The sequence below is a fragment of the Oncorhynchus mykiss genome, chromosome 6, assembly GCF_013265735.2.
Source record: "Oncorhynchus mykiss isolate Arlee chromosome 6, USDA_OmykA_1.1, whole genome shotgun sequence".
In the NCBI taxonomy this organism is placed as follows: domain Eukaryota; kingdom Metazoa; phylum Chordata; class Actinopteri; order Salmoniformes; family Salmonidae; genus Oncorhynchus; species Oncorhynchus mykiss.
This window is the reverse complement of record NC_048570.1, coordinates 40,170,850-40,193,189: the sequence shown is the minus strand read 5'-3', so window position 1 is coordinate 40,193,189 and position 22,340 is coordinate 40,170,850. Positions and strand designations below refer to the sequence as shown.

Here is a 22,340-nt window from a genome sequence, read left to right as displayed (position 1 = left end):
CTACTCCAAAACCGCCATAAAAAAAAGCCAGACTACAGTTTGCAACTGCACATGGGGACAAAGATTGTACTTTTTGGAGAAATGTTCTCTGGTCTGATGAAACAAAAATCTAACCTTTTGGCCATAATGACCATCGTTATGTTTGGAGGGAAAAAGGGGAGGCTTGTAAGCCAGAGAATACCATCCCAACCGTGAAGCACAGGGGTGGCAGCATCATGTTGTGGGGGTGCTTTGCTGCAGGAGGGACTGGTGCACTTCACAAAATAGACGCCATCATGAGGAAGGACAATTATATGGATATATTGAAGCAACATCTCAAGATAGTCAGGAAGTTAAAGCTTGGTCGCAAATGGGTCTTCCAAATGGACAATGACCCCAAGTATACTTCCAAAGTTGTGGCGAAATGGCTTAAGTCAAGGTATTGGAGTGGCCATCACAAAGCCCTGACCTCAATCCTATGGACAATTTGTGGGCAGAACTGAAAAGCGCGTCCGAGCAAAGAGGCCTACGAACCTGACTCAGTTACACCAGCTCTGTCAGGAGGAATGGGCCAAAATTCACCCAACTTATTGTGGGAAGCTTGTGGAAGGCTACCTGAAACGTTTGACCCAAGTTTAACAATTTAATGGCAATGCTACCAAATACTAATTGAGTGCATGTAAACTTCGGACCCACGGGGAATGTGATGAAAGAAATAAAAGCTGACATATTCTGACATTTCACATTCTTAAAATATAGTGGTGATCCTAACTGACCTAAAACAGGGAATTTTTACTAGGATTAAATGTCAGGGATTGTGAAAAACTGAGTTGAAATGTATTTGGCTAAGGTGTATGTAAACTTCCGACTTCAACTGTAGTATAACTGATAGTACCTCACTGTTTGAGCAGTTGCTGGCCAGCAACTAAGCAATGACAGCAGTTGTTAGTGAAAGGACTATGGTGCATGTTACATAAGAATGTTATTAATTTGAAGATGATTTAATTACCATTTGCATGTCCATAATGTCTATGGGTGTGGCTGAAAGTTGAGGACACACCCACAACAGCTGAGTGTGAGACAGAACACAAATATGTAGTTCCAGACTTGTGGTGAGTACGCCTCTATATTTTCGTCTGAAGTCTGTACTTTGGCTCTTGAGGAACATTAGGAAAGGAATATGGTCCGTGTGTTTTGACCCCACCCTGCCTTACCTCCTGGGCCCCACCTAACTCTTACCTCTAAAAGAGATCCTTTACATATAGGGAAATCCATTGATGACAACTATTTACATCAATGTGACAGTTAGGGTTTTGGACTTTCTGTATGGGTAGTTCCTCACGATCTCACTAAGCAACGCACACACTTCTACAGTTCACAAAATGTGTCTCAGACACAGTTGTACCAAAGTACCAAAATGGAATTCCATCTTTATTTGTGTCACATAGCTAGCATTTTGTTTTCCGAAAAGCTCAAAACACTGTTTTTACAACAGTGCATTTGCATACAAATGTCAAAAAGTTAATTTGTGTATTTGTCGCCATGATTTCTACACTTGGACACATGTGTAAGGAGTTTCCAGGGAGCTTTGAGCAAGTGTCAGCAACAATCTGGCGAAGGCAGTATTAAAAAATATATATACAGTACATAGCACATCATTGCAGAGCTCAGTAAGTCTCCTGACTTTCATTTAAGCTTTGGGACAGTCGTGGTATTTCATTCCCAGGTGTAAGACTTATTATTGGCCAGGCTACACACATGGACACTCATTACTCACTGTAACAAACTTGAATATCATTCATTTCAAACACAATCCTCAAACCAATGCAATCCCAACTGTTCCAACAAGAGCAGACCTCGCACCGCAATTGCACACAAAGACCAGGAATTGAACACAAGGACCGTTAGCTCAACACACATAGGCAAGATCATTGGCTCTGAGAGGACTTAACATCTGTCTACAGGGCTCAGGCAACATGATATTTCCACGACAGTCAATGCCAATGACCTGAAAGGCATGGAAATAAATAACCATAGTCCTCTGAAGCGGATGGCAAGTAGTTGTAGCTAGCTTAACATGCTACTTGTCCTCAATGCATTGTCCATGTTGTAGTCAGAGCTTCATTCTGTGCTTCCGTAGTGGATCCCATTTGCAGGGTTGTCCTGTAGACTGGGGTGGGACGTCTCCTCTTGTATCTCTACTGGATCAACAGGCGTCTTGAAGAAATCGGACACACAGAACACCTATGTTGGGAGAGGAGAGGACAGCATTTCTTATACAATGGAGACAAAAACCGAGGAAACTACTTGCAGTGATACAGTATAAACATGAATGATGTTGTCTCTAAAGGAATGGTACTACATGGTTTGTTCATATATAATTCCATGCAGAAACATAAGGTGCCCACTATTATGCATTTAACTAGCTACCTGTGTCAATGTGAATAATGAACTACAACAAGTGGCTATCAACTTACATTCTCGTGTTTACCCTAATCGGCTGGGCCTGTTGTCAATCTGGCTGGGCCAGTGCCCAGGCCCACCCGTGTCTATAACCTATAGCAGTGGTTCCCAACATTTTTTTAAACCGTGGAACATCTTGATGGGAAATACAATTCGGCGGCACACCTAAAATGTGCCTATGAATGTATTTAGTGGTAATCACTGCCATCTCCTCTGATCCATACTGCAGATCATCTATTTTCTGTGACAAACATTTTTTATAGATTAAATAGCGAATCTGAGCCAGAAAATTGTAAAATAGTTCTTCAGATTTGAATGGTTTGGGCTACAGACAAGTGTTTCTTTGCACGGTAAAGGTGCAGTCACAAACTCAATGCCATGCTCTGTTTGTTTCTATGGCAGTATAGCTAAGCCCAGAGCCATATATTAAGAAATAAATGATTCTGGCTAAGCCTAATCAGACTTGCCTGTGCTAATGGTTTTCACAGACAAAGTCAAATGATACAAATGTAACACCAGCCTGAGCGCACTGGACTTGAAACAACGATACAGACGTAACCATGTGCCATTTAATGTGGTTAGAGCGTTGGACTAGTAACCGGAAGGTTGCAAGTTCAAACCCCCGAGCTGACAAGGTCCAAATCTGTCGTTCTGCCCCTGAACAGGCAGTTAACCCACTGTTCCTAGGCCGTCATTGAAAATAAGAATTTGTTCTTGCCTAGTTAAATAAAGGTACAAAATAAATAAATAAATGTATTGTCTGACAGGCAGTAGTGCTCCCAAATCAAAATTCCATGTGCATTCCACAGGTCACATTTATAAGTGAGTGTTAAAAAGTTTTGAGGCACACATGAGAGTCCCTCAAGGCAAACTGGTTGGGAACCGTTGGCCTATAGCTAGCTACCCACCGTGAGTATCGCAACTATCGCCCCCAGCAGGAGGCCAGTAAGTACGTCATTCCAGTGGTGTTTGTAGTCTGAGACGCGTGACAGCCCGACGTAGATGGACGTTGCCATCAGGAAGAACTGGATGGTGGGTCTGAGGAGCCTGGCCCACTCTGTCTGCAGTCTGGCCTGGATGTACAGCTAAAAGAGAGAGGGAAGAAGGACACCATCAACATCATGAAAGGGAGCTATTGCTTGGGGACAGAGAAAGAACTGAACTGTTGTAGCATCACTGTATGTAACAATGAGCACAGTATGCCCACTGCTATACTTACTGCTAGGAACAGCATACAGTACATAGAGAAGGATGAGTGACCAGAAAAAAAGGAAAGTCTATAAAACAGAAGACAAAAAAAAGATTAGGGGAAACTGGGTTTACAGCCTCGTAAACATCTTTCAAGCTTACATTTACCAGTAGAGTTCAACGTTTTTCAGTCTCGATTTTGCAGCAATATCATCTCTTGGGATGTAACCCTAGGAAGCCTCTACTGTACCTGGCCTCATCCACCATGTTTTTGTCCCCAGTACAGGTGAAGTTCTCGATGTAGCCTCCAGCAATGCAGTTGATACGGTCCCACATAGGCTTACACACAGCCAGGAAGTGGGGACGCAGACGACCAATCGAGTACTTGGCAATGTCCGTCAGTGATTGGCTAGCAGCAGCCCCGAACAGGAAGCTGCCCACTGCTTTGTAGATGCGCGCCACGTAGTTAGTCCCCAAGGATGATTTGGTCTTTATATGAGTCATATAGACGCCAAGGCACTCACCACTGACTACCTGTGAAAGCAAGAGAAGTCATCTTTAACTGAGGTGAATCGAATAGATTGACATATTGTCTCAAATTATTGTACTTTTACCATAAACACTTAAAACACAAATACCTGATATGTTGAAGAGAACATCTGAGAACAGAGCGAAGGTAATGACTTACCACAATCAGTGTGAAAGGGATCATGACTCCCCCCAGTAACTGGTAGGATATGGTGTCCTCTTTCAGGGGGTATCTGATGGACTCATCATTACAGAAGAAACCCCTGTTGAAGGGATTGTGCTGAGGGGTGAGGATCACAAAGGGAAGCCCGACTGGAGAGAGAGAGAGACAAATGAAGATAGAGATAATCAGAAATAGGTCTCCTAGCTCAAACTAGCCTTTGTAAACATACATTTAAGGTTCTGCTGTAATTCTGTAAAACACGCTGTTGACCAAACCGTCACAGGAAAAAGGAACTTGGTAGGCAAAACCTGATGAAAATCAATATGCAAATAAGGCGTGCTTGTTCATGCTTTCACTTGATTTGATTATACCATTCTCTCCTGCTCTGACCTCCCTCTCACCTTACCAAATAGCCCACTCATTACCAAGGTAACAAATACATGTAAAAGTCCATTCAATAAAGGAGGGACACAACACGTTCTTTAATTAAGAGAGTCTAGAAAGTAAGTTGACAGCATATCAACCCCCAAAGACAGCATATCAACCCCCATAAGTGAACAAAAACAATAGGAAAATCAGAGAACACCTGTTTCTAAAATGAATGAGCCTTACTACTCTGAAACAGACTGGCAACCAGGCTAGCTAGTCGATGAGTCAGCGCAGGATGTTTCAGTTAAGGTTAGCTGGCCTAACTAACGATAACATGATTTGATGGAGATGCTTGCTTAGTGAGTACCACTTCCTCCTGATTCAGCTCACACCGAGGATCGAACCCAGTAGCTCTACCTTGCTAGCACGTGACCGCGTTCCTGAAGCGTCTTACCAGTCGGTGGCTGGCGAAAAGCGGGGGGACCCTTCAAGCTGAGGAGTAAGTTTCACACATCTCCATGTGCTACACTGGCATGGACGTCTAAATGCTTCTGACACTCAGCCAGACAGTCCAAATCACCTGTAACAGAGTGGATTACTCTCTTACGCTACACTGCTCTCATCTGATCTCTCACACTCCACAACATGTTCACAATTAGGCCTTCACCAAGCGAAATATGGAAAACACAGGTCTAACTATACAATAGGATACCAATGAAGAATTCCATGTCCTGATATCTCGTTCAGTCTCTCGAGGTAAGCCATCTCTCTTGCATCATTTATTTGTACCTAGCAGAAGGCTACATATACTACGACCCACGATTCCCAATTCACAGTGTCAGTCTTCATCAGCTTCAAAGTTCAACCAAGTTTGTTGTAATTTCGACCTAGGGTTGTTGCTTCTTAAAATACCCTTCTATTCAACCCACTTACTCTCTTCACAGCTGAAGTAACTTAATTTGCTATTTGAATCACTCAGGTTACACGACCAGACTTGCTCTATCTTGATTCTGGCCAGTAAAGCACATTCAACCCCTGTCGGCAGATTCCAGCCTAAATTAGTTAACTACACTCTTAGAAAAAAAGGTGCCCTCTAGAACCTTAAAGGGTTCTTTGGCTGTCCCCATACTAGAACCCTTTTGTCTTCCATGTAGAACAATTTTCTACAGTGGGTTCTACATGGAACCTAAAAGGGTTCTTCCTAAAACCAAAAAGGTTTCTACCTGGAACCAAAAATGGTAATCTTATGGTGAAATCTGAAGAACCCTTGTGGAACCCTTTTTTCTAAGAGTGTAGCAATCACAGGTCTTTGATTAGAGCCTGTCCCGTTTGGGGAGTATGGACACAATGTGCCATCCTTCGTTGAACATTCTGACTGCTTCTAATTGGTCACAAAAGGTGGGGAAAATTCAGATATTGTTTTAAAGTGCTACACTAGACACTTACTCCAAGTTGCACTTAGGCACAGATTTAGGATCACGTGGTTAACCGCACTAAGTACCATATCTTGACAAGACTTGTCGGAGTTATCTGACTAAGTAGGGATGAGACAACACGAAAGTGCTAGACAACCTTGCTTTTTAAAATGAGGAAACCGGAGGGCCAACATTATTTTTATGATGTTTGAAGATGGTTGGCTTGGGTCTTGTTTTTCTCACAGAGTTCCAGTTTTGACTCCATCTCTGCTCGACTGTAGCCTGCCTGTGGCATAAACAAACTATTTTTTCTCATAATAGTAGTGTTGTACTGTCTTTCATCACACGAAATCACAAAATACTGCACCATCTTTAGTTACACTAAAATGTGTGGCAAAAAACAACCCAAAACTCAAAAACCCGGTGCTATGGTGTGATGATCCTTTTGCCAAATCCCTATATTAGAGTACGTCTATTAAGACCCAGACCCAGATCCAGACCGCGTTTAGATAAAGACCACGAGATCAAGAGTCCATCTACGCAGTCGAGGGATATGAAATGTACCCCAATTTGAGAATTAGTCACATACACTTTAGAAAACACACTACGGATAATGGCATAATCATGTTGTGGTCAATATGTAATAACCGAACCCCATTGAACCCATGATCTACCCCTCTGACTGTTGTTTAATATGCAACCAGAAGGCTACACTCAAATCAACAAATACACCTTGTGGGCCTGAATGATCGAATACAATATAGGCTATAGGTTATAAGATAAGTTATAGCTAAAACTAGAACACAATGTTATTACCTGGTCAAGACATGGGTTAGGAAAAACTCGTGGCCCTAGTTCTTATAACATACATCCATACTGTGTGTTGTATGCTATTATAAACCGGGTGGTTAGAGCCCTGAATGCTGACTAGCTGAAAGCCTTGGTAAAACAAAAAAAGTCATTTTTACTGCCTGTTCTATTTACGTTGGTAACCAGTTTATAATAGCAATACGGCACTTCGATTGGTTTGTGGTATATACCACGGCTAAGGGCTGTATTCAGGCATTCAGCGTTGCGTCGTGTCTAAGAACAGCCCTTAGCCGTACTATATTGGCCATACCCCCCCCCCCCCCCCCCCCCCCCCCTATTGCTTAATTATAACAGTGTTATTGACCACAACATCTTTAGTCGTGGGTGAAGAGACTTAGACACTTAATGTTAGATAGAAGTAACCCATGCACCTATAGTCATAATGTAGCCTAGCTACAATAGTCGTAATAAAGAGATACCTCCAATATAACTGGTGTTTAGGCTACAGTAGACTCGTGCAGAATAACTTATCATAGAAATAGGAACTCTATAAGGCTTGACACTGCCAACAACATGGTAAATACGTCGGTTACATACCGAGGATAAAGCAGGTTACGTCGAGAAGGACGAGAGGGATTCTACCAGCCTCAAACATCTTGTGTCTCTGGACTTCTGTCTTTGACAAAGCCGTAGACTCCGGAGCGTCCGGCGTCTGTCTGCTTTTTTTCGGCGAGATGTGAGACAGCCTATCGGTGGAACATGCCTCGCTATTTGTTCAAAACAATAAAACAAATATAAAAAGAAAATCGATTTTGTAGGGCTTACTAAACCTAACCAAAAACATGTAAAACAAAATGTTAGTTTTTTTTTTATCAAGGGGGGCTACTGTCTAAAAAACAAACCAGCCCTATTCCTAAAACCACTACTTTTTCCTATCATTACCCTTTAGAATCCGCACAACCCAACTTCATAATATAACTGATTCTTTAAGCAAGAAAAAAAGACGCTCATAATCTCCTGGTCCTTCCAGTAAAATACACCGGTAATAAAACAGGCAGGCCTCTGGCTGTGATTATGATAGGGAGGTGGGATCAGGTGAAGAGCCTATCGCGTGCTTGCTAGGAAATACGACAGCCGTCGCCCGATGTTTGACTCGCTCCACCCCTCCCGCTAGCTATGCAAAATTGAGATTACATCACTGCAGGAAACTCCACTTCTTGATTGTGGGAAAAGTGTTCAATGGAACAAAAACCAACTATTATCAATTCATTTACTATGATTATATTGACCCTTAGAAGGATGATGAAAATAAAGGTGACAATAGAGATGAAACAATCTATCTATAGCCTGTGTGGCAAGTATACATTTTTATAGAGGTTCTACCAAGCCAAAGTGTTCTATCCTGTGTCGAAACATGTCTGACCATGGATTACTGGCAGTGGTGAGTACACACCAGTTATGTCTGTGCATCCTGCAAAAATAACACAACAAGAAACAACACACACTCACACACTGACACACACAGGAAGAGACAGAGAGAAGTGGTTGTGAAATATTGACTCTCCCAATTTATTAATGCAAGACCAGAAACACCACAAATACTGACGTACCTGCAATTGCTCATCTATGCCCAAATCATATAAAAGGCTAGGATGGTGCATGCAATCAGCATTCTTTTAACTACAGCATTCTTTTAACTACTTGATCTATCCAAGTTATGGGCTCCAGGTCGGTTGGTTGGTTGGGTCCCAGCCAGTTCCTCCTGGTTTGTGGGTAAAGCTTGGGTTGTGGCTACAAACATGGTTTTATCTATTAGATGGGTAACACAGAATGTTTGGGAACCCACTGTGCTTATGTATCCAAATGTGGTCATTTATTTGCCAGGATATTTTATTCAGTGTCCACCAGTTTTAAGAAGAGGGAAGTACCGTAGGCCTAAATATGAATATGCTTAGACAGTCTGTTTCTCTAAATTCATATTTCAATTCATATAACTACAAACTTTAAAACATTATGACCTTGTATTGCATATTCAGACACGGTTATAAAGCAAAACATATTATTTTCATTGAGTTGAAAGTCCATAGCAGGCATAATCTGAAGCTGACAGTCTCAATACAACAAAGACAGTAAAATATTATTCTGACCTCCCTGCTTTCAGACTCAGTACAGGAAGGAAGGTGGCAATAGAGGACATACAATGAGTTAGTATGCCTACTTGACATCACCATTTAAAAAAAATGTCAATCAAGTTTCTGTCATGTCATGACAAAGTTCATGTCTCATCCCTATACTCTCCCTCGTCAGGCCCTGTGTTAAGTCTGTAGAAGGAGAAAGACATTGTTCTCTCAACAAAACCCAGAGGATGTCTCTCCTCTCCAGGTGTTTTGATTTCATTACCCTAACCACTGGTCCAGGGTCAGATATTGTGTAACCCCCTAATGGTTAAGTTTAGGATAAGCGATAGGGTAGTCTGATCTTAGATATGTGGTTATGGGGCAGTTTCTAGTTTTTACTTCTTCAGATGCTCCTGGATCTCCTGTGTGAAGAACAGCTCCCCAGGTGCCTGTGAGAGACCTCACTCATGGCCTTGGTCTGCATACACATCTTATACTTGTCTGGTGGCAGCTCGTCCTCACACTGCTTCTCATACCACAGGTGGAAGAAGCCTCGGGAGGGAGAGTGAATCACCATCAGCTTGCAGTGCAGGTACTTTCTGTACTTTCTGTACAGGTGAACATCCTCCAAACCTCAGCCTTTGGTGTTCCAGTCAAACCCACCTGTGCAGATCACAGATTCAAATTGGCTAAATAACTCAATCAATCAGTCAGTCAGTCAGTCAGTCAGTCAATGAAAAAACATATTGTTATATTACCTATGTTGATGAAATCAGACCTATACTTTCCAAACCCAAGATCTCTCCAGAATCCAGCGTCATTCCTTATCACCTGTTGCAGAAAGACACAATGTATAAGTATCATATAAAGAACCCAATGTGATGTATTATGCCTTTTTGGCTGCATTTACACAGGTATCCTGTGTGAACACAGCTTTTGAAGGGATTTCCACACCCAGATGTCATAAGGAGACTGACCAGTTGTTGTTGAAAAGAAGAGAGGGGCTGTGATTATTGTAGATAAGAGATGGATTGTACTGGCTGAAGAACAATGGGTGGAAATCTATCACCTAAAGTTAGAAAAACAAAGTTAGGGACTGCATCACAGTGTTGTGGCGTTACTACAGTCTGTGTCATTACCGCCCGTGACCAGGAGTCCCATAGGGCGTTGCACAATTGGTCCAGCGTTGTCTGGGTCAGGGGAGGGTTTAGCCGGGGGGCTTTACTTGGCTCATCGTGCTCTAGCGGGCACCTGCAAGCTGACTTTGGGCGTCAGTTGAATGGTGTTTCCTCCTCATTGGTGCAGCTGGCTTCCAGGTTAAGTGAGCGGGTGTTAAGAAACACGGTTTGGCAGGTAATATTTCGGAGTACGCATGAGTCGACCTTCGCCTCTCCCTAAGAGGAGAGGGGAGTTGGGGAGTTGCAGCAATGAGACAAGATCGGAATCCATTAGAACTTTCATTGACAGAAATACTGACAGACAGATTGATAGATCGTTACACTTTTAGAAAAAAAGGTGCTATCTAGAATCTCAACAGGTTTTTTGGCTGTCCCCACAGGAGAACCCTTCGAATAACTATTTTTGGTTCCAGGTAGAATCCTTTTGGGTTTCATGTAGAACCCTTTCCACAGAGGGTTCTACCTGGAAGCAAAAAAGGCATCTACCTGGAAACAAAAAGGGTTCTCCAATGGGGACAACTGAAGAACCCCCATTCCTCACCGGGATCTGCATTGAGTCTGCAGGAAGTAAAGAAGTCCAGGGTAAAATGGATGTCGACGTCGCAGAAGAAGAGCATCACATTGTGGCTCCTCCTCAAGGAGATAACTCCTCGTTCAGCTGGATCAGCGTGAAGTTCCGGGAACTGGGTCTCCCTGGTGGGAGGGGAGTGAGAGAGTTCTGCTGAGGTCATCTAAATCAAGGATTGGACCCTTTTTTTTTCTCAAATTTTCGCCTAAAATTGCATCCCCAAATCCAACTGCCTGAAGCTCAGGACCTGAAGCAAGGATATACATATTCTTGATACCATTTGAAAGGACACTTTGAAGTTTGTGGAATGAATGTAGGATAATATAACACATTAGATCTGGTAAAAGATAATATATTTTTTTGTATTTTTGAAATGCAAGAGAAAGGCCATAATGTATTATTCCAGCCCAGGCGCAATTTAGACTTTGGCCACTAAACGGCAGCAGTGTATGTGCAAAGTTTTAGACTGATCCAATGAACCATTGCATATATGTAAAAAAATATTGTATCAAGACTGCCCAAATGTGCTGCCCATATCAGATATGTCTATGTAGGGTTTATGTAGATATGTCTATGTAGATATGTAGGGTTTACTCATTTGATTGTTTAATGAGAACATTTTTACATTTGTAAAAAGGAAATCAAAATATGTGGGGATTGAACTTAAAAACACTTCCCCATATTCACATACCGTACACTAGCCCTGTCTGTGGTCAAACAACTGCTGCTGCTCTCTTTTCACTCCAGTCCTTCTGGTAAATCCTGTATCTGTATGGATATTCGACTATCAGGAGATGAGATATGTTTCTAATTCCTCTCCTTCTAGTCTCCCAGCACCAGAGAGGCTCTACAGTACTCCCTGGTTCCTAACGCTTGAGAGGACGTGCTGATTAAAGAACATTAACTGTTATTTCACACTGAAGTTGTATACTATATATACAAAAGTCTGTGGACGCCCCTTTCAGCCACACCATTTGCTGACAGGTGTATAGAACCGAGCACACAGCCATGCAATCTCCATACACAAACATTGGCAGTAAAATGGCCTCGCTGAAGAGCTCAGTGACTTTCAACGTGGCACAGTCATAGTATGTCACCTTTCCAACAAGTCAGCTCGTCATATTGCCTGCTAGAGCTGCCCCAGTCAACAAGTACTGTTATTGTGAAGTGGAAACGTCTAGGAGCAACAACGGCTCAGCTGCGAAGTGGTAGACCACACAAGCTCACAGAATGGGACCGCCGAGTGCTGAGGCACGCAGCATGTAAAAATCATCTGTCCTCGGTTGCAACACTCACTACCGAGATCTAAACTGCCTCTGGTAGCAACGTCAGCACAATAACTGTTCGTCTGGAGCTTCACAAAATGGGTTTCCATGGCCGAGCAGCTGCACACAAGCCTAAGATCACCATGCGCAATGCCAAGCATCGGGTGGAGTGGTGTAAAGCTCGCCTCCATTGGACCCAGGAGCAGTTAGAACTCGTTCCCTTGAGCGATGAATCACGCTTCACCATCTGGCAGTCCGGTGAATCTGGGTTTGGCGGATGCCAGGAGAATGCTACCTGCTCCAATGCATAGTGCCAACTGTACAGTTTGGTGGATGAGGAATAATGGTCTGGGGCTGTTTTTCATGGTTTGGGCTAGGCCCCTGAGTTCCAGTGAAGTGAAATGTTAAAGCTACAGCATACAATTACATTCCAGACAATTCTGTGCTTGCAACTTTGTAGTGGCAGTTTGGGGAACGCCCTTTCCTATTTCAGCATGACAATTCCCCCGTACACAAAGCGAGGTCCATACAGAAAGGGTTTGTGGAGATTGGTGTAGAAAAACTTGACTGGTCTGCACAGAGCCCTGATCTCAACCCTATCGAACACCTTTGGGATGAGTTGAAACGCCGACTGCGAGCCAGGCCTAATTGCCCAACATCAGTGCCCGACCATTTGCGCTGCATGAGGGAAGTGGTGGTCACACCAGATACTGTCTGGTTTTCTGATCTACACCCCTACCTCGTTTTAAGGTTTCTGTGACCAACAGATGCATATCTGTATTCCCAGTCATGTGAAATACATAGATTAGGGCCCGAATGAATTTATTAATGACTGATTTCCTTAAATGAACTGTAAATCTGAACATGTTGCATGTTGGGTTCATATTTTTTGTTCAGTATATTTACATCATTACAGTATTCAGAAAATAAGATGATTATGTTCACAGGATCCAGCTCTACGGTGGAATGTTTGTGTGTGGGTACATGCGTGGGTGTGTGTGCATGCGTGTGTGGGTGTGTTTTGTTTGTCAACATTGACTCACAGCACACTTAGCCCTTTATAGGCCAGATAGAGGCTGAACACATGAAAGATTAAATCAAATCAAAATTTTATTTGTCACATGCGCTGAATACAACAGGTGTAGTAGACCTTACAGTGAAATGCTTACTTACAGGCCCTTAAGCAACAATGCGGTTTTAAGAAATATAATTGTTAAGTAAAAAAAATAGATAAGTAAAAAAGAACAACTAACAAATAATTAACGAGCAGCAGTAAAATAACAATAGCGAAACTATATACATGGGGTACCGGTACAGTCAATGTGCAGGGGCACAGGTTAGTCGAGGTAGTTGAGGTGATATGTACATGTAGTTAGAGTTAAAGTGACTATGACGGTGGGGATGGTGTTTTTGGGGTCATAGGCAGCATCCTTCTCCTCCAAACATGGTGAGTTGAGTTGATGCCAAAGAGCTCCATTTTGGTCTCATCTGACCACAACACTTTCACCCAGTTGTCCTCTGAAACATTCAGATGTTCATTGGCAAACTTCAAATGGGCATGTATATGTGCTTTCTTGAGCAGGGGGACCTTGCGGGCGCTGCAGGATTTCAGTCCTTCACGGCATAGTGTGTTACCAATTGTTTTCTTGGTGACTATGGTCCCAGCTACCTTGAGATCATTGACAAGATCCTCCTGTGTAGTTCTGGGCTGATTCCTCACCGTTCTCATGATCATTGCAACTCCACGAGGTGAGATCTTGTATGGAGCCCCAGGCCGAGGGAGATTGACAGTTCTTTTGTATTTCTTCCATTTGCGAATAATCGCACTAACTATTGTCACCTTCTCAGCTGCTAGGCAATGGTCTTGAAGCACATTCCAGCCTTGTGTAGGTCTACAATCTTGTCCCTGACATCCTTGGAGAGCTCTTTGGTCTTGCCCATGGTGGAGAGTTTTGAATCTGATTGATTGATTGCTTCTGTGGACAGGTGTCTTTTATACAGGTAACAAACTGAGATTAGGAGCACTCCCTTTAAGAGTGTGCTCCTAATCTCCGCTTGTTACCTGTATTAAAGATACCTGGGAGCCAGAAATCTTTCTGATTGAGAGGGGGTCAAATGCGTATTTCCCCCATTAAAATGCAAATCAATTTATAATTTTTTTTACATGCGTTTTTCTGGATTTTTTTGTTGTTATTTTGTCTCTCACTATTCAAATAAACCTACCATTAAAATTATAGACGGATCATATCTTTGTCAGTGGGCAAACGTACAAAATCAGTAGTTGATCAAATACTTTTTTCCCTCACTGTATATCTCAGATTCACAGTTTGACATTAGCGCTCAGATATTACTCAGAGAAATGACAAACAAGTCTGCAATCCACAAACCCTCAATAACTCAATACTTCTTATTTAATATGAAACTGTGTATACTTTACTCACCAGCTCTCCATCTCCCGGGAACGCCGCATAGCAGAGATAAGACAGATCCAACATCATTTCATAATCTCCATGCATCTCCCTCAAGAGTAAGCTAACTTACTGCACAGAGCCCAGATCTGCCCTCATATTAGCCTGCAACAGAGCTCTCTCTCTCTCTCTCCCTTGCTCATACTCTGTCTCTCTCTCATTAGGACCCTTGAGAGAGGAAGAGAGAGAGAAAGAGGGAGCTGAAATGGCCCTGTCTGGCTGAGCACACTGCTGCTGAGTGCAACCTCGGTCTCAGCCTTCCTCTACACTGACTCCCCCCTCCCTCTCATCTCCCGTGTTTATTAATGTGTGTGTGTGTGTGTGTTTCATTTTGAAACCCCCCCTTTTAAATATTCAGTCTCTCTGACTGCAAAGTCTAATTAGTAGTGAGAAATGGGGAAATGACTTCAGAATATTCTGACCTCCTATACTAAAATTCTTACTAGATAATTGGTAGCTGTAGGATCAAGTGGGATGAAAACGTACATGCAGTATCTACATTCCAATTGAGTTCTACTGGATGAATAACATTTGTCCAAGACTGATATATGTTTAATTTTGATAAGACCATTATTAAAATCGTTTTTTTTTTTCAAATCAAGACATATTCAGATTTAGAGATGACATGTAGGATAGGAAAGTGGCAGAGCTGCATGTCACCACAAGTGGCCGACCGAAATAAGACTTCAGATGTTACTCTTCGGTTTTACCAGAGGGTGGTGCTCAGTTCCCACACACAAATGCACACGCACACAACATAGTCCAGACACAAACAACTTGAAAAGTAACAAACTGAGATGAAGAGGAAACCCCTCCATTTGTTAAAGTCATATTTATTGATGCACACCAAAAACGTGGAATGTGGCTGGTGTTGGGAAAAGCTAATCTCTGTCGGTGCTGTAGGGGGTGCTATATTTAGAGATGGAATCCGCATCAGGGAAACAGCGCCACTGTCCGCCCTGGCATCTTTGTTATTGTTTTTGTTTTGTGGATGAAAAGGAGGTGAGAGCTTCGAACAGAGTGCAACATTTCTTTGCAGTACATATTCTGCTGTTCTAATGTGGGTGCAATGTCCGAGAGGGGGGAAAAAAGTGTTCCTTGTTCTAATATCCCAAACGGACTTGGGTATTTACTGCTATTAGTAACTGGTTACCAACATAATTAGAAGAGTAAACAAGTATTTTTGCGTCATACCCGTGGCATATTGTCTGATATGCACATGGCTGAACTACTGTTTCAGCCAATCAGCATCCAGGACTCAAATTACCCGGGTTTATAATTTTCTTCATCCCCTGGTCAACACAGTGCTGTACTTCATTGGCACAGTCACACATTACATAAGTGTGATCAAACAAAGCGATGATTCAGTCCATTCTTAATACAGAGACTATAGCGGAGTGTTAATGTGCTTTTGTGCTCAATATAGGCAGTGTTTACTTGGTCTGTGTTCGTCTGGTAAAACAGTTTTAAAAAACAGATTACTCCACAAAAATGTGTGAAAAGGAGCCATTGAATGCCACCGTCAAGAAATGTAAAAACATATTATACAAAAAGTATACAATGTGACTGAGTTGTTCTTGAGAAAGAATCACACAAAAACAGTGAAACTCTCTAAACTCTACTGTAACTTGATTGAAATATGAAGAACGCTTTGCTTCATGAAAGCCACGTCACAGGTTTTACTACACCACTAATACGAAAGAAAACGGCAGGTGTAGTGCCTTTGATTACTTAGATGTCTCAATCCATCGATGTGATTGGCTAGGTGTCAAAACCAGGCTGTCTGCATATCTCAGGTCCACAACAGACTACTGAGCTAAAGCCTAGGTGCTCATGCTGGGAGCTAAAACAAGTCTTCAGGTGGTTCTAAAACATGTGAGCATGGTTCACCAAACCACCTGCGCGTCACAAATATGTTGTTGAGAATAGTCTTTAACTACATTTGCGGTAGTGTAGAATGGTAATAAGTTTCCAAAAAAACCTGTCAGAGTGTTAGAGTGCAAAACATCGTCTACATTCTGAAGAAATAACACGTTTCAGTCATTAAACCAAAAAAAAGAAATTGTGAGAGGGTGATGCACATTATTAGAACATCACTGTGTATTTTCTCAACCCCATGGTTCTGATAGTGCCACTCGTCTTCATGTCAGCCGGCCTGTTCCTCCACTCTCCCAACTGGAGAGTCTGGAGGTTTCCCCTCTTTCTGACTTTGGAACTAGCGTGCAACTCTGAGGCAGTATGGGAGAGAAAGAGACAAGGTTGAGAAAGAGCATAGAGACATCAGAAGAGAGGGAGAAATAAAGACAGAGAGTGGCAGAAAGTCAAGAGCAGAGAGAGGGTGAGTGAGAGGAAAGGGGAAAGAGAGACAGAGGAAGAGTTAGACAGTCAGAGACAAAGAGAAAGAAAGAAAGAAAGAAAGAGTGACATGTGGGTATGGAGATATTCTGTCAGACAGAGTGTAACCTCGTCCCCATGCTATTGCGCACAGCGCAAATAAGCCTGGGATACCAATGATTCAAAGTTGGCTTTAGTGGGTGTGGGAGTGACCATAGAATTCTACAGTGACCATACTGAGTAAAGTATTTGTCATCATTTAATTTGAGCGAATCACACGACTGCGAGGCGTGACTCCAAATGGAGGCAAGACACGTATGGAAGACATGTACGAGAGAGGGTTAGGGGGAAGGTGCTGTTGGAGATGATTGGTTGGTAGATTAAGCCAATGCCTATGCGCTGGGAGTTTCTCCTGGCCTTTCTATTTGCTAACAAAAGCCAAGTTTGACGCTTTGGTCCAACAGACTCTTCGTGCATTAAGGCGGAAGTGTCTGGGAAGGAGATTAGACAGAGTGTGGTGTAGACTCCTGTCTGCAGCTCTGTGTTGGTTGCTAGGTAACAGCAGTTCTTATAGTCCTCTCCAGGTGGTAGCTAGGTTACACCATTTCACAGTAATCTGTGGATGGTTTCTAGGATACACCAGATAACAGCGTCCTCTTTCTGTTGGTTGCTAGGTTACACCAGATAACAGTGTTCTCTTCCTGTTAGAGCTAGATTACATTGGCTTGCAGAGCCCCCTCCGTGCTGGATGCTATGGTTACACCAGTTCGTCCAGTAGTGTTCCTATGCTGTGGCGCTTTTCTGGGGGTCCTGCGATAGGTTTGTTACACATGGGGCACACACAGCGCACCTCCAGCCATTTCACCAGACACCTGAGAAACACACCAAAATTGTTTAATTTATTAAACATTACAAGTAATTCTAATTGTTGACATCACAAAGGATACTTCTGTAAAAGTCAGTACAATTAACGACATCACAAAGGATAAATATATAATATTGTGACTAAAGTTAGCTAGCTGGCTAATGTTAGCTAGGCTAAGCGTTAGGGGTTAGGGTTAAGGTTACAGTTAAGTTTAGGAGTTAGAGTTAAGGTTAGGGGAAGTGTTAGCTAAAAGGGTTACGTTAGGGTTAGGGGAAGGGTTAGCTAACATGCTAAGTAGTTGAAAAGTTGCTAATTAGCTCAAATTCAAAAGTTCAAAAGTCCGTAATTCAAAAGTCCGTAACGAGTTTAAAATTTGCAACCTTCGGGTTGCTAGACGTTCGCATTATAATCCCCCCCATCCAACAACCCTACTTTCGTTTTTGCCTTAAGTAACCATCTGTCTTATGTAACCATACTAAATGTAACATATAATACTAATTTGAGTGTCCTGGTTTTACATTTACATGTTATGTCTAGTCTATGAGACCAGGCTGCACACAGGGTGCACCTGTAAAATTCAGTGTAATTTATTGCATCACAAATGTTGCAACTAATCATCACAAATGGAATCCCAGAAAAAATAGAGAATAATCTGAGAAATAAAAACAGTGTTTCACATCAAAGGGCTTGAAATGGGATACACTAAAGCAGGGATGGGCAACTTTGACGGCAGTGGGGGCTAAAAAATAACTTATTATGAAGGGCCACAGTTGCTTGCGGATCTGCGTACCCACATCATTTTTAGGATATCTGAGTGAGACTGAGAAACAAAATTAATGCGGGCCCCCCAGCCGGTAATTCGACCATGATAACAAGTTTAGATAGCTGGCCGCTAAACTAACTTAGAAATAAATAAAATGTTAGCTGACATGGGCTAATTTTACTGACTGTAAGTGACTGATATGGGCTAATTTTACTGACTGTAAGTGACTGACATAAGAAGAGAAAAACTGCTGATGCACAACCAAATTTCACCTTGTGTATTCTACTATTCTAACTCAAAACAGTATGTTGAGAGTTCCACATTTTAGGGAAATTGATCCGAGTTGCCCATCCCTGCCCTAAAGCAATCGTTACCAGAGATACCTCTCTAGTCATGCAAGTACTGTCTTCCTGTGACCTGGAAACATTTAATAACGGTTGGTATGTCAGTAAAATCACTCCATTCAAAACCCCCAAGAGCTGTGTGCTGACTGTAGAAATGAATGGATATTGACCTCCTGCCTCCTAATTTGGTACTCACTTCCTGTGAAAGGCATGTTGGCATGGCAACACACCCAGATCGTCTTTGACTTTGAAGTCTTCCAGGCAGACAGCACACGTCTGCTGTGAGAGTGACACGGGCAGAGGAGATAAGAGACAGGATAGGACAGGTTTAGAAAGCAAGAGAGAGAGAGAGAGCAAGAGAATGAGGGGCAGAGAGTGGCGCATGGGAAGAAAGAGGAGACAGAAAAAAGGATAGGTTGAGGCAGAGAGCGAGAGAAAGAGAGAGAGAGAGCGAGAGAGAAAAAAGGGTGAGAGAAGAGAGGTGTCGAGGTTGAGGTGGCACCAGATATGTTTGATTATGTCCCTCTATTAAGATTTAGACAAACCTCATCATACCTATTCACAATCAATAACAAACGGAAGATATACTATTCTTACCCCATGGAGATTCAACTTCTTAGGATCTCCTTTTAAAACAACCTCTCTGTAGCCAAACCTCTCACCATGGGCATGGTGTCGTAGTTTACTGTTGGTGAACAAACCATTTAAAGAGGGTCTACTGTATATCATTAGCAATAGTATTTTGTACAAGCAATCCCAGTCCCCTAGAGACATGCCTCAAATCAATCACTGTGTTATTGGTTGGAGCAGTAAAGGTTCAATCCCACCAGTCGAAAATCAATTACATTGGTTTCCATTTCAAATGATGGTATTGGGCTCCCGAGTGGCACAGCGGTCTAAGGCACTGCATCTCAGTGCTAGAGGCATCACTACAGCCCTGGTTCGATTCCAGGCTGTATCACCACCGGCCGTGATTGGGAGTCCCATAGGGCGGCGCACAATTGGCCCAGAGTCGTCCGGGTTAGGGTTTGGCCGGGGTAGGCCGTCATTGCAAATAAGAATTTGTTCTTAACTGACTTGCCTAGTTAAATAAAGGTTAAATAAATACAAATAAAATCCCTGAATATAGCATTAAGGCCATTCCATCCCACCTAAAGACAACACCCGATTGAAACACTGGCCCATGCATCCTGTGGTTTGACTGTTTGGCTTTACACTCTAGTCATGGCTTTACACTCTAGCCATTAAGGTAAATGAGGTCCTGAGAAATATCTAAGACCCCTCATGCACCCTTTCCCCCAGTTCACTACATGATTTTAGGCCTGGGATAACTCAATGCATATAAAGCAAGTATCCTCACATTGTTGTATATGGCGCAATGTTAGCAGTAATCAACAATAACAATAAACTGATCAAAACAACTACTTTCATGTTTTGCTGGGCTGTATACAAGTGTAAAAAACACAGCCATAACAAGGACCCACAAAATAACCACCATAACAGACACAGTTGTGTGTGTGTGTGGTAAACAATTTGGCTTTGACAATGTGATTCGTTATCGACAGGTAAACATTTACATGGCCATACAGAGAATCACATACCCAGTTTGAATTCTTGTCAGTTCATATTCAAAATGGCAGTTAATTAACAGTCTATCGCTCACACTTTCTCAAGAAGTATTAACGCAGTTTTCATAACACTATCAAAACTTCTCTATTGACTACCCTCTCTCCCTCCCTTTCTCCTCTGATGTATAGAACTACAAACTATACTGAACAAAAATATAAACGCAACATATAAAGTGTCCCATGTTTCATGAGCTGAAATAAAAGATCCCCGAATTTTCCATGCGCACAAAAAGTTTATTTCTCTCAAATGTTGTGCACAAATATACTTTAGTCTTCCACCATTAAACAATACAGAATATACAATACCATTATGTTGAACCCTGCTCTCCTTGCTCCAGTGATGTCAGTCCTTACACTGTGTATTTCCTGTCCTTCGGACACAATCATCCCCTCAGCTTAAAAATCAGAGTTCATTGTCAACAGAATAAAATCTCTCTCTCTCTCTCTCTCTCTCTCTCTCTCTCTCTCTCTCTCTCTCTCTCTCTCTCTCTCTCTCTCTCTCTCTCTCTCTCTCTCTCTCTCTCTCTCTCTCTCTCTCTCTCTCTCTCTCTCTCTCTCTCTCTCTCTCTCTCTCTCTCTCTCTCTCTCTCTCTCTCTCTCTCTCTCTCTCTCTCTCTCTCTCTCTCTCTCTCTCTCTCTCTCTCTCTCTCTCTCTCTCTCTCTCTCTCGCGGGGGTGAGAGGTAGGTAAGTGAGACAGAAGGAAGGGGAAGACAGGAGTAACTGTGGGGGAGAGAGGAAGGTTGACCCATGGAGAATGAATAAGACACGGACAGACTGACAGAGAGGTCTTTGTGTGAGCCAGGTCACATGACCCCTGCCTGCAAGTCTGAACTTCATTTCACATCACGCAATAGGCAAATATTCATTCAGCCTAATTGTGTGCAGAATCGTTTTTCAGCAGTTAATCAGGGATTTCATTTTGTTCCTGGAATTGACCTAATTGACCGCTGATATTTCGATTAACTCTTCAACGAAAGAAAACAACAATGAAATCTCTCTCTCTAACCCCCTCTCTCTCTCATAGTACTTCCATGGATTGGAATCAATATCCATGCCTCTTAGCTTCATTTACTCAGAATGAGAGGCGATCCTTAATTTACTGAAAGGCCTGGTGTTTCAGGTTTATTTTCTCCTGTCAGATTACTCGACTCTGCTGGAAGCAATCAATACCAGACACTGTGATGTCTGTCTAATCCTCCACACACACCACACACACTCCCTTACTCACTCACTCACTCACTCACTCACTCACTCACTCGCACACCAGCTCCAGTATCTCCTCTACAGCTGAACTCTAGGTGGACTAGGCTTAGTGTCGTGAACGAGACCAGGTTGATTGTCTTTGTTTTTGGTTAGTCTCGTGGCAATGTTTCTGTATAGTCATAGCAGTCTCATCGTGAGTGGACATGTCAAAGGAGAGTGGAGAATGTTAGGGAACAGTAATGAACTGGAGAGATAATTGTAGGTTGCTCTAGGTCTGAACAGACACTAAGTGACTCATCCAGCCATTATACATTACATCTCTATGAATAATGATGACACACACACACATTATTAACAGAGAATGAGAGCATTTATCATTAGTGTGTGTGTGTGTGTGTGTGTGTGTGTGTGTGTGTGTGTGGAGCGAGAAAGCTGTGAATACAGGGCTAAGGTCTTATTCCTCTGTTTAGGGAATGTATATTAGAAATGGCCCTCTGTGTGTGTGTGTGTGTGTGTGTGTGTGTGTGTGTGTGTGTGTGTGTGTGTGTGTGTGTGTGTGTGTGTGTGTGTGTGTGTGTGTATGTGTGTAATCAGAGGTTGTTTCATGAAGGGCGGGGTGGTGGGGAGTAAAGTAGAGAGAAATAAAGCTCTTTACAGATAGTGTTCTAGTCTGTGTATTCATATCTGTTCA

The 22,340-nt window shown here is 42.5% G+C and overlaps 1 protein-coding gene and 1 long non-coding RNA gene across 2 annotated transcripts; both read right to left on the bottom strand.

The window, feature by feature from the left end:
- Window positions 1-1,381: 1,381 nt before the first annotated feature.
- Window positions 1,382-8,019, bottom strand: LOC110525945 (phospholipid phosphatase 1). The gene is made up of 6 exons (XM_021606472.2): window positions 7,513-8,019; window positions 4,319-4,470; window positions 3,881-4,164; window positions 3,662-3,719; window positions 3,351-3,527; window positions 1,382-2,223 (listed from the first exon to the last, which is right to left on the bottom strand). Exons 1-6 carry the CDS (start codon window positions 7,568-7,570, stop codon window positions 2,101-2,103), a joined length of 852 nt encoding a protein of 283 aa, XP_021462147.1. The 5' UTR covers window positions 7,571-8,019; the 3' UTR covers window positions 1,382-2,100.
- A 7,074-nt stretch (window positions 8,020-15,093) lies between these two features.
- LOC110525943 lies at window positions 15,094-20,870 on the bottom strand. Its single transcript, XR_005052103.1, has 3 exons — window positions 20,752-20,870; window positions 19,014-19,502; window positions 15,094-17,717 (listed from the first exon to the last, which is right to left on the bottom strand). It is a non-coding gene; the product is annotated as an uncharacterized LOC110525943 (long non-coding RNA).
- Window positions 20,871-22,340: the final 1,470 nt, after the last annotated feature.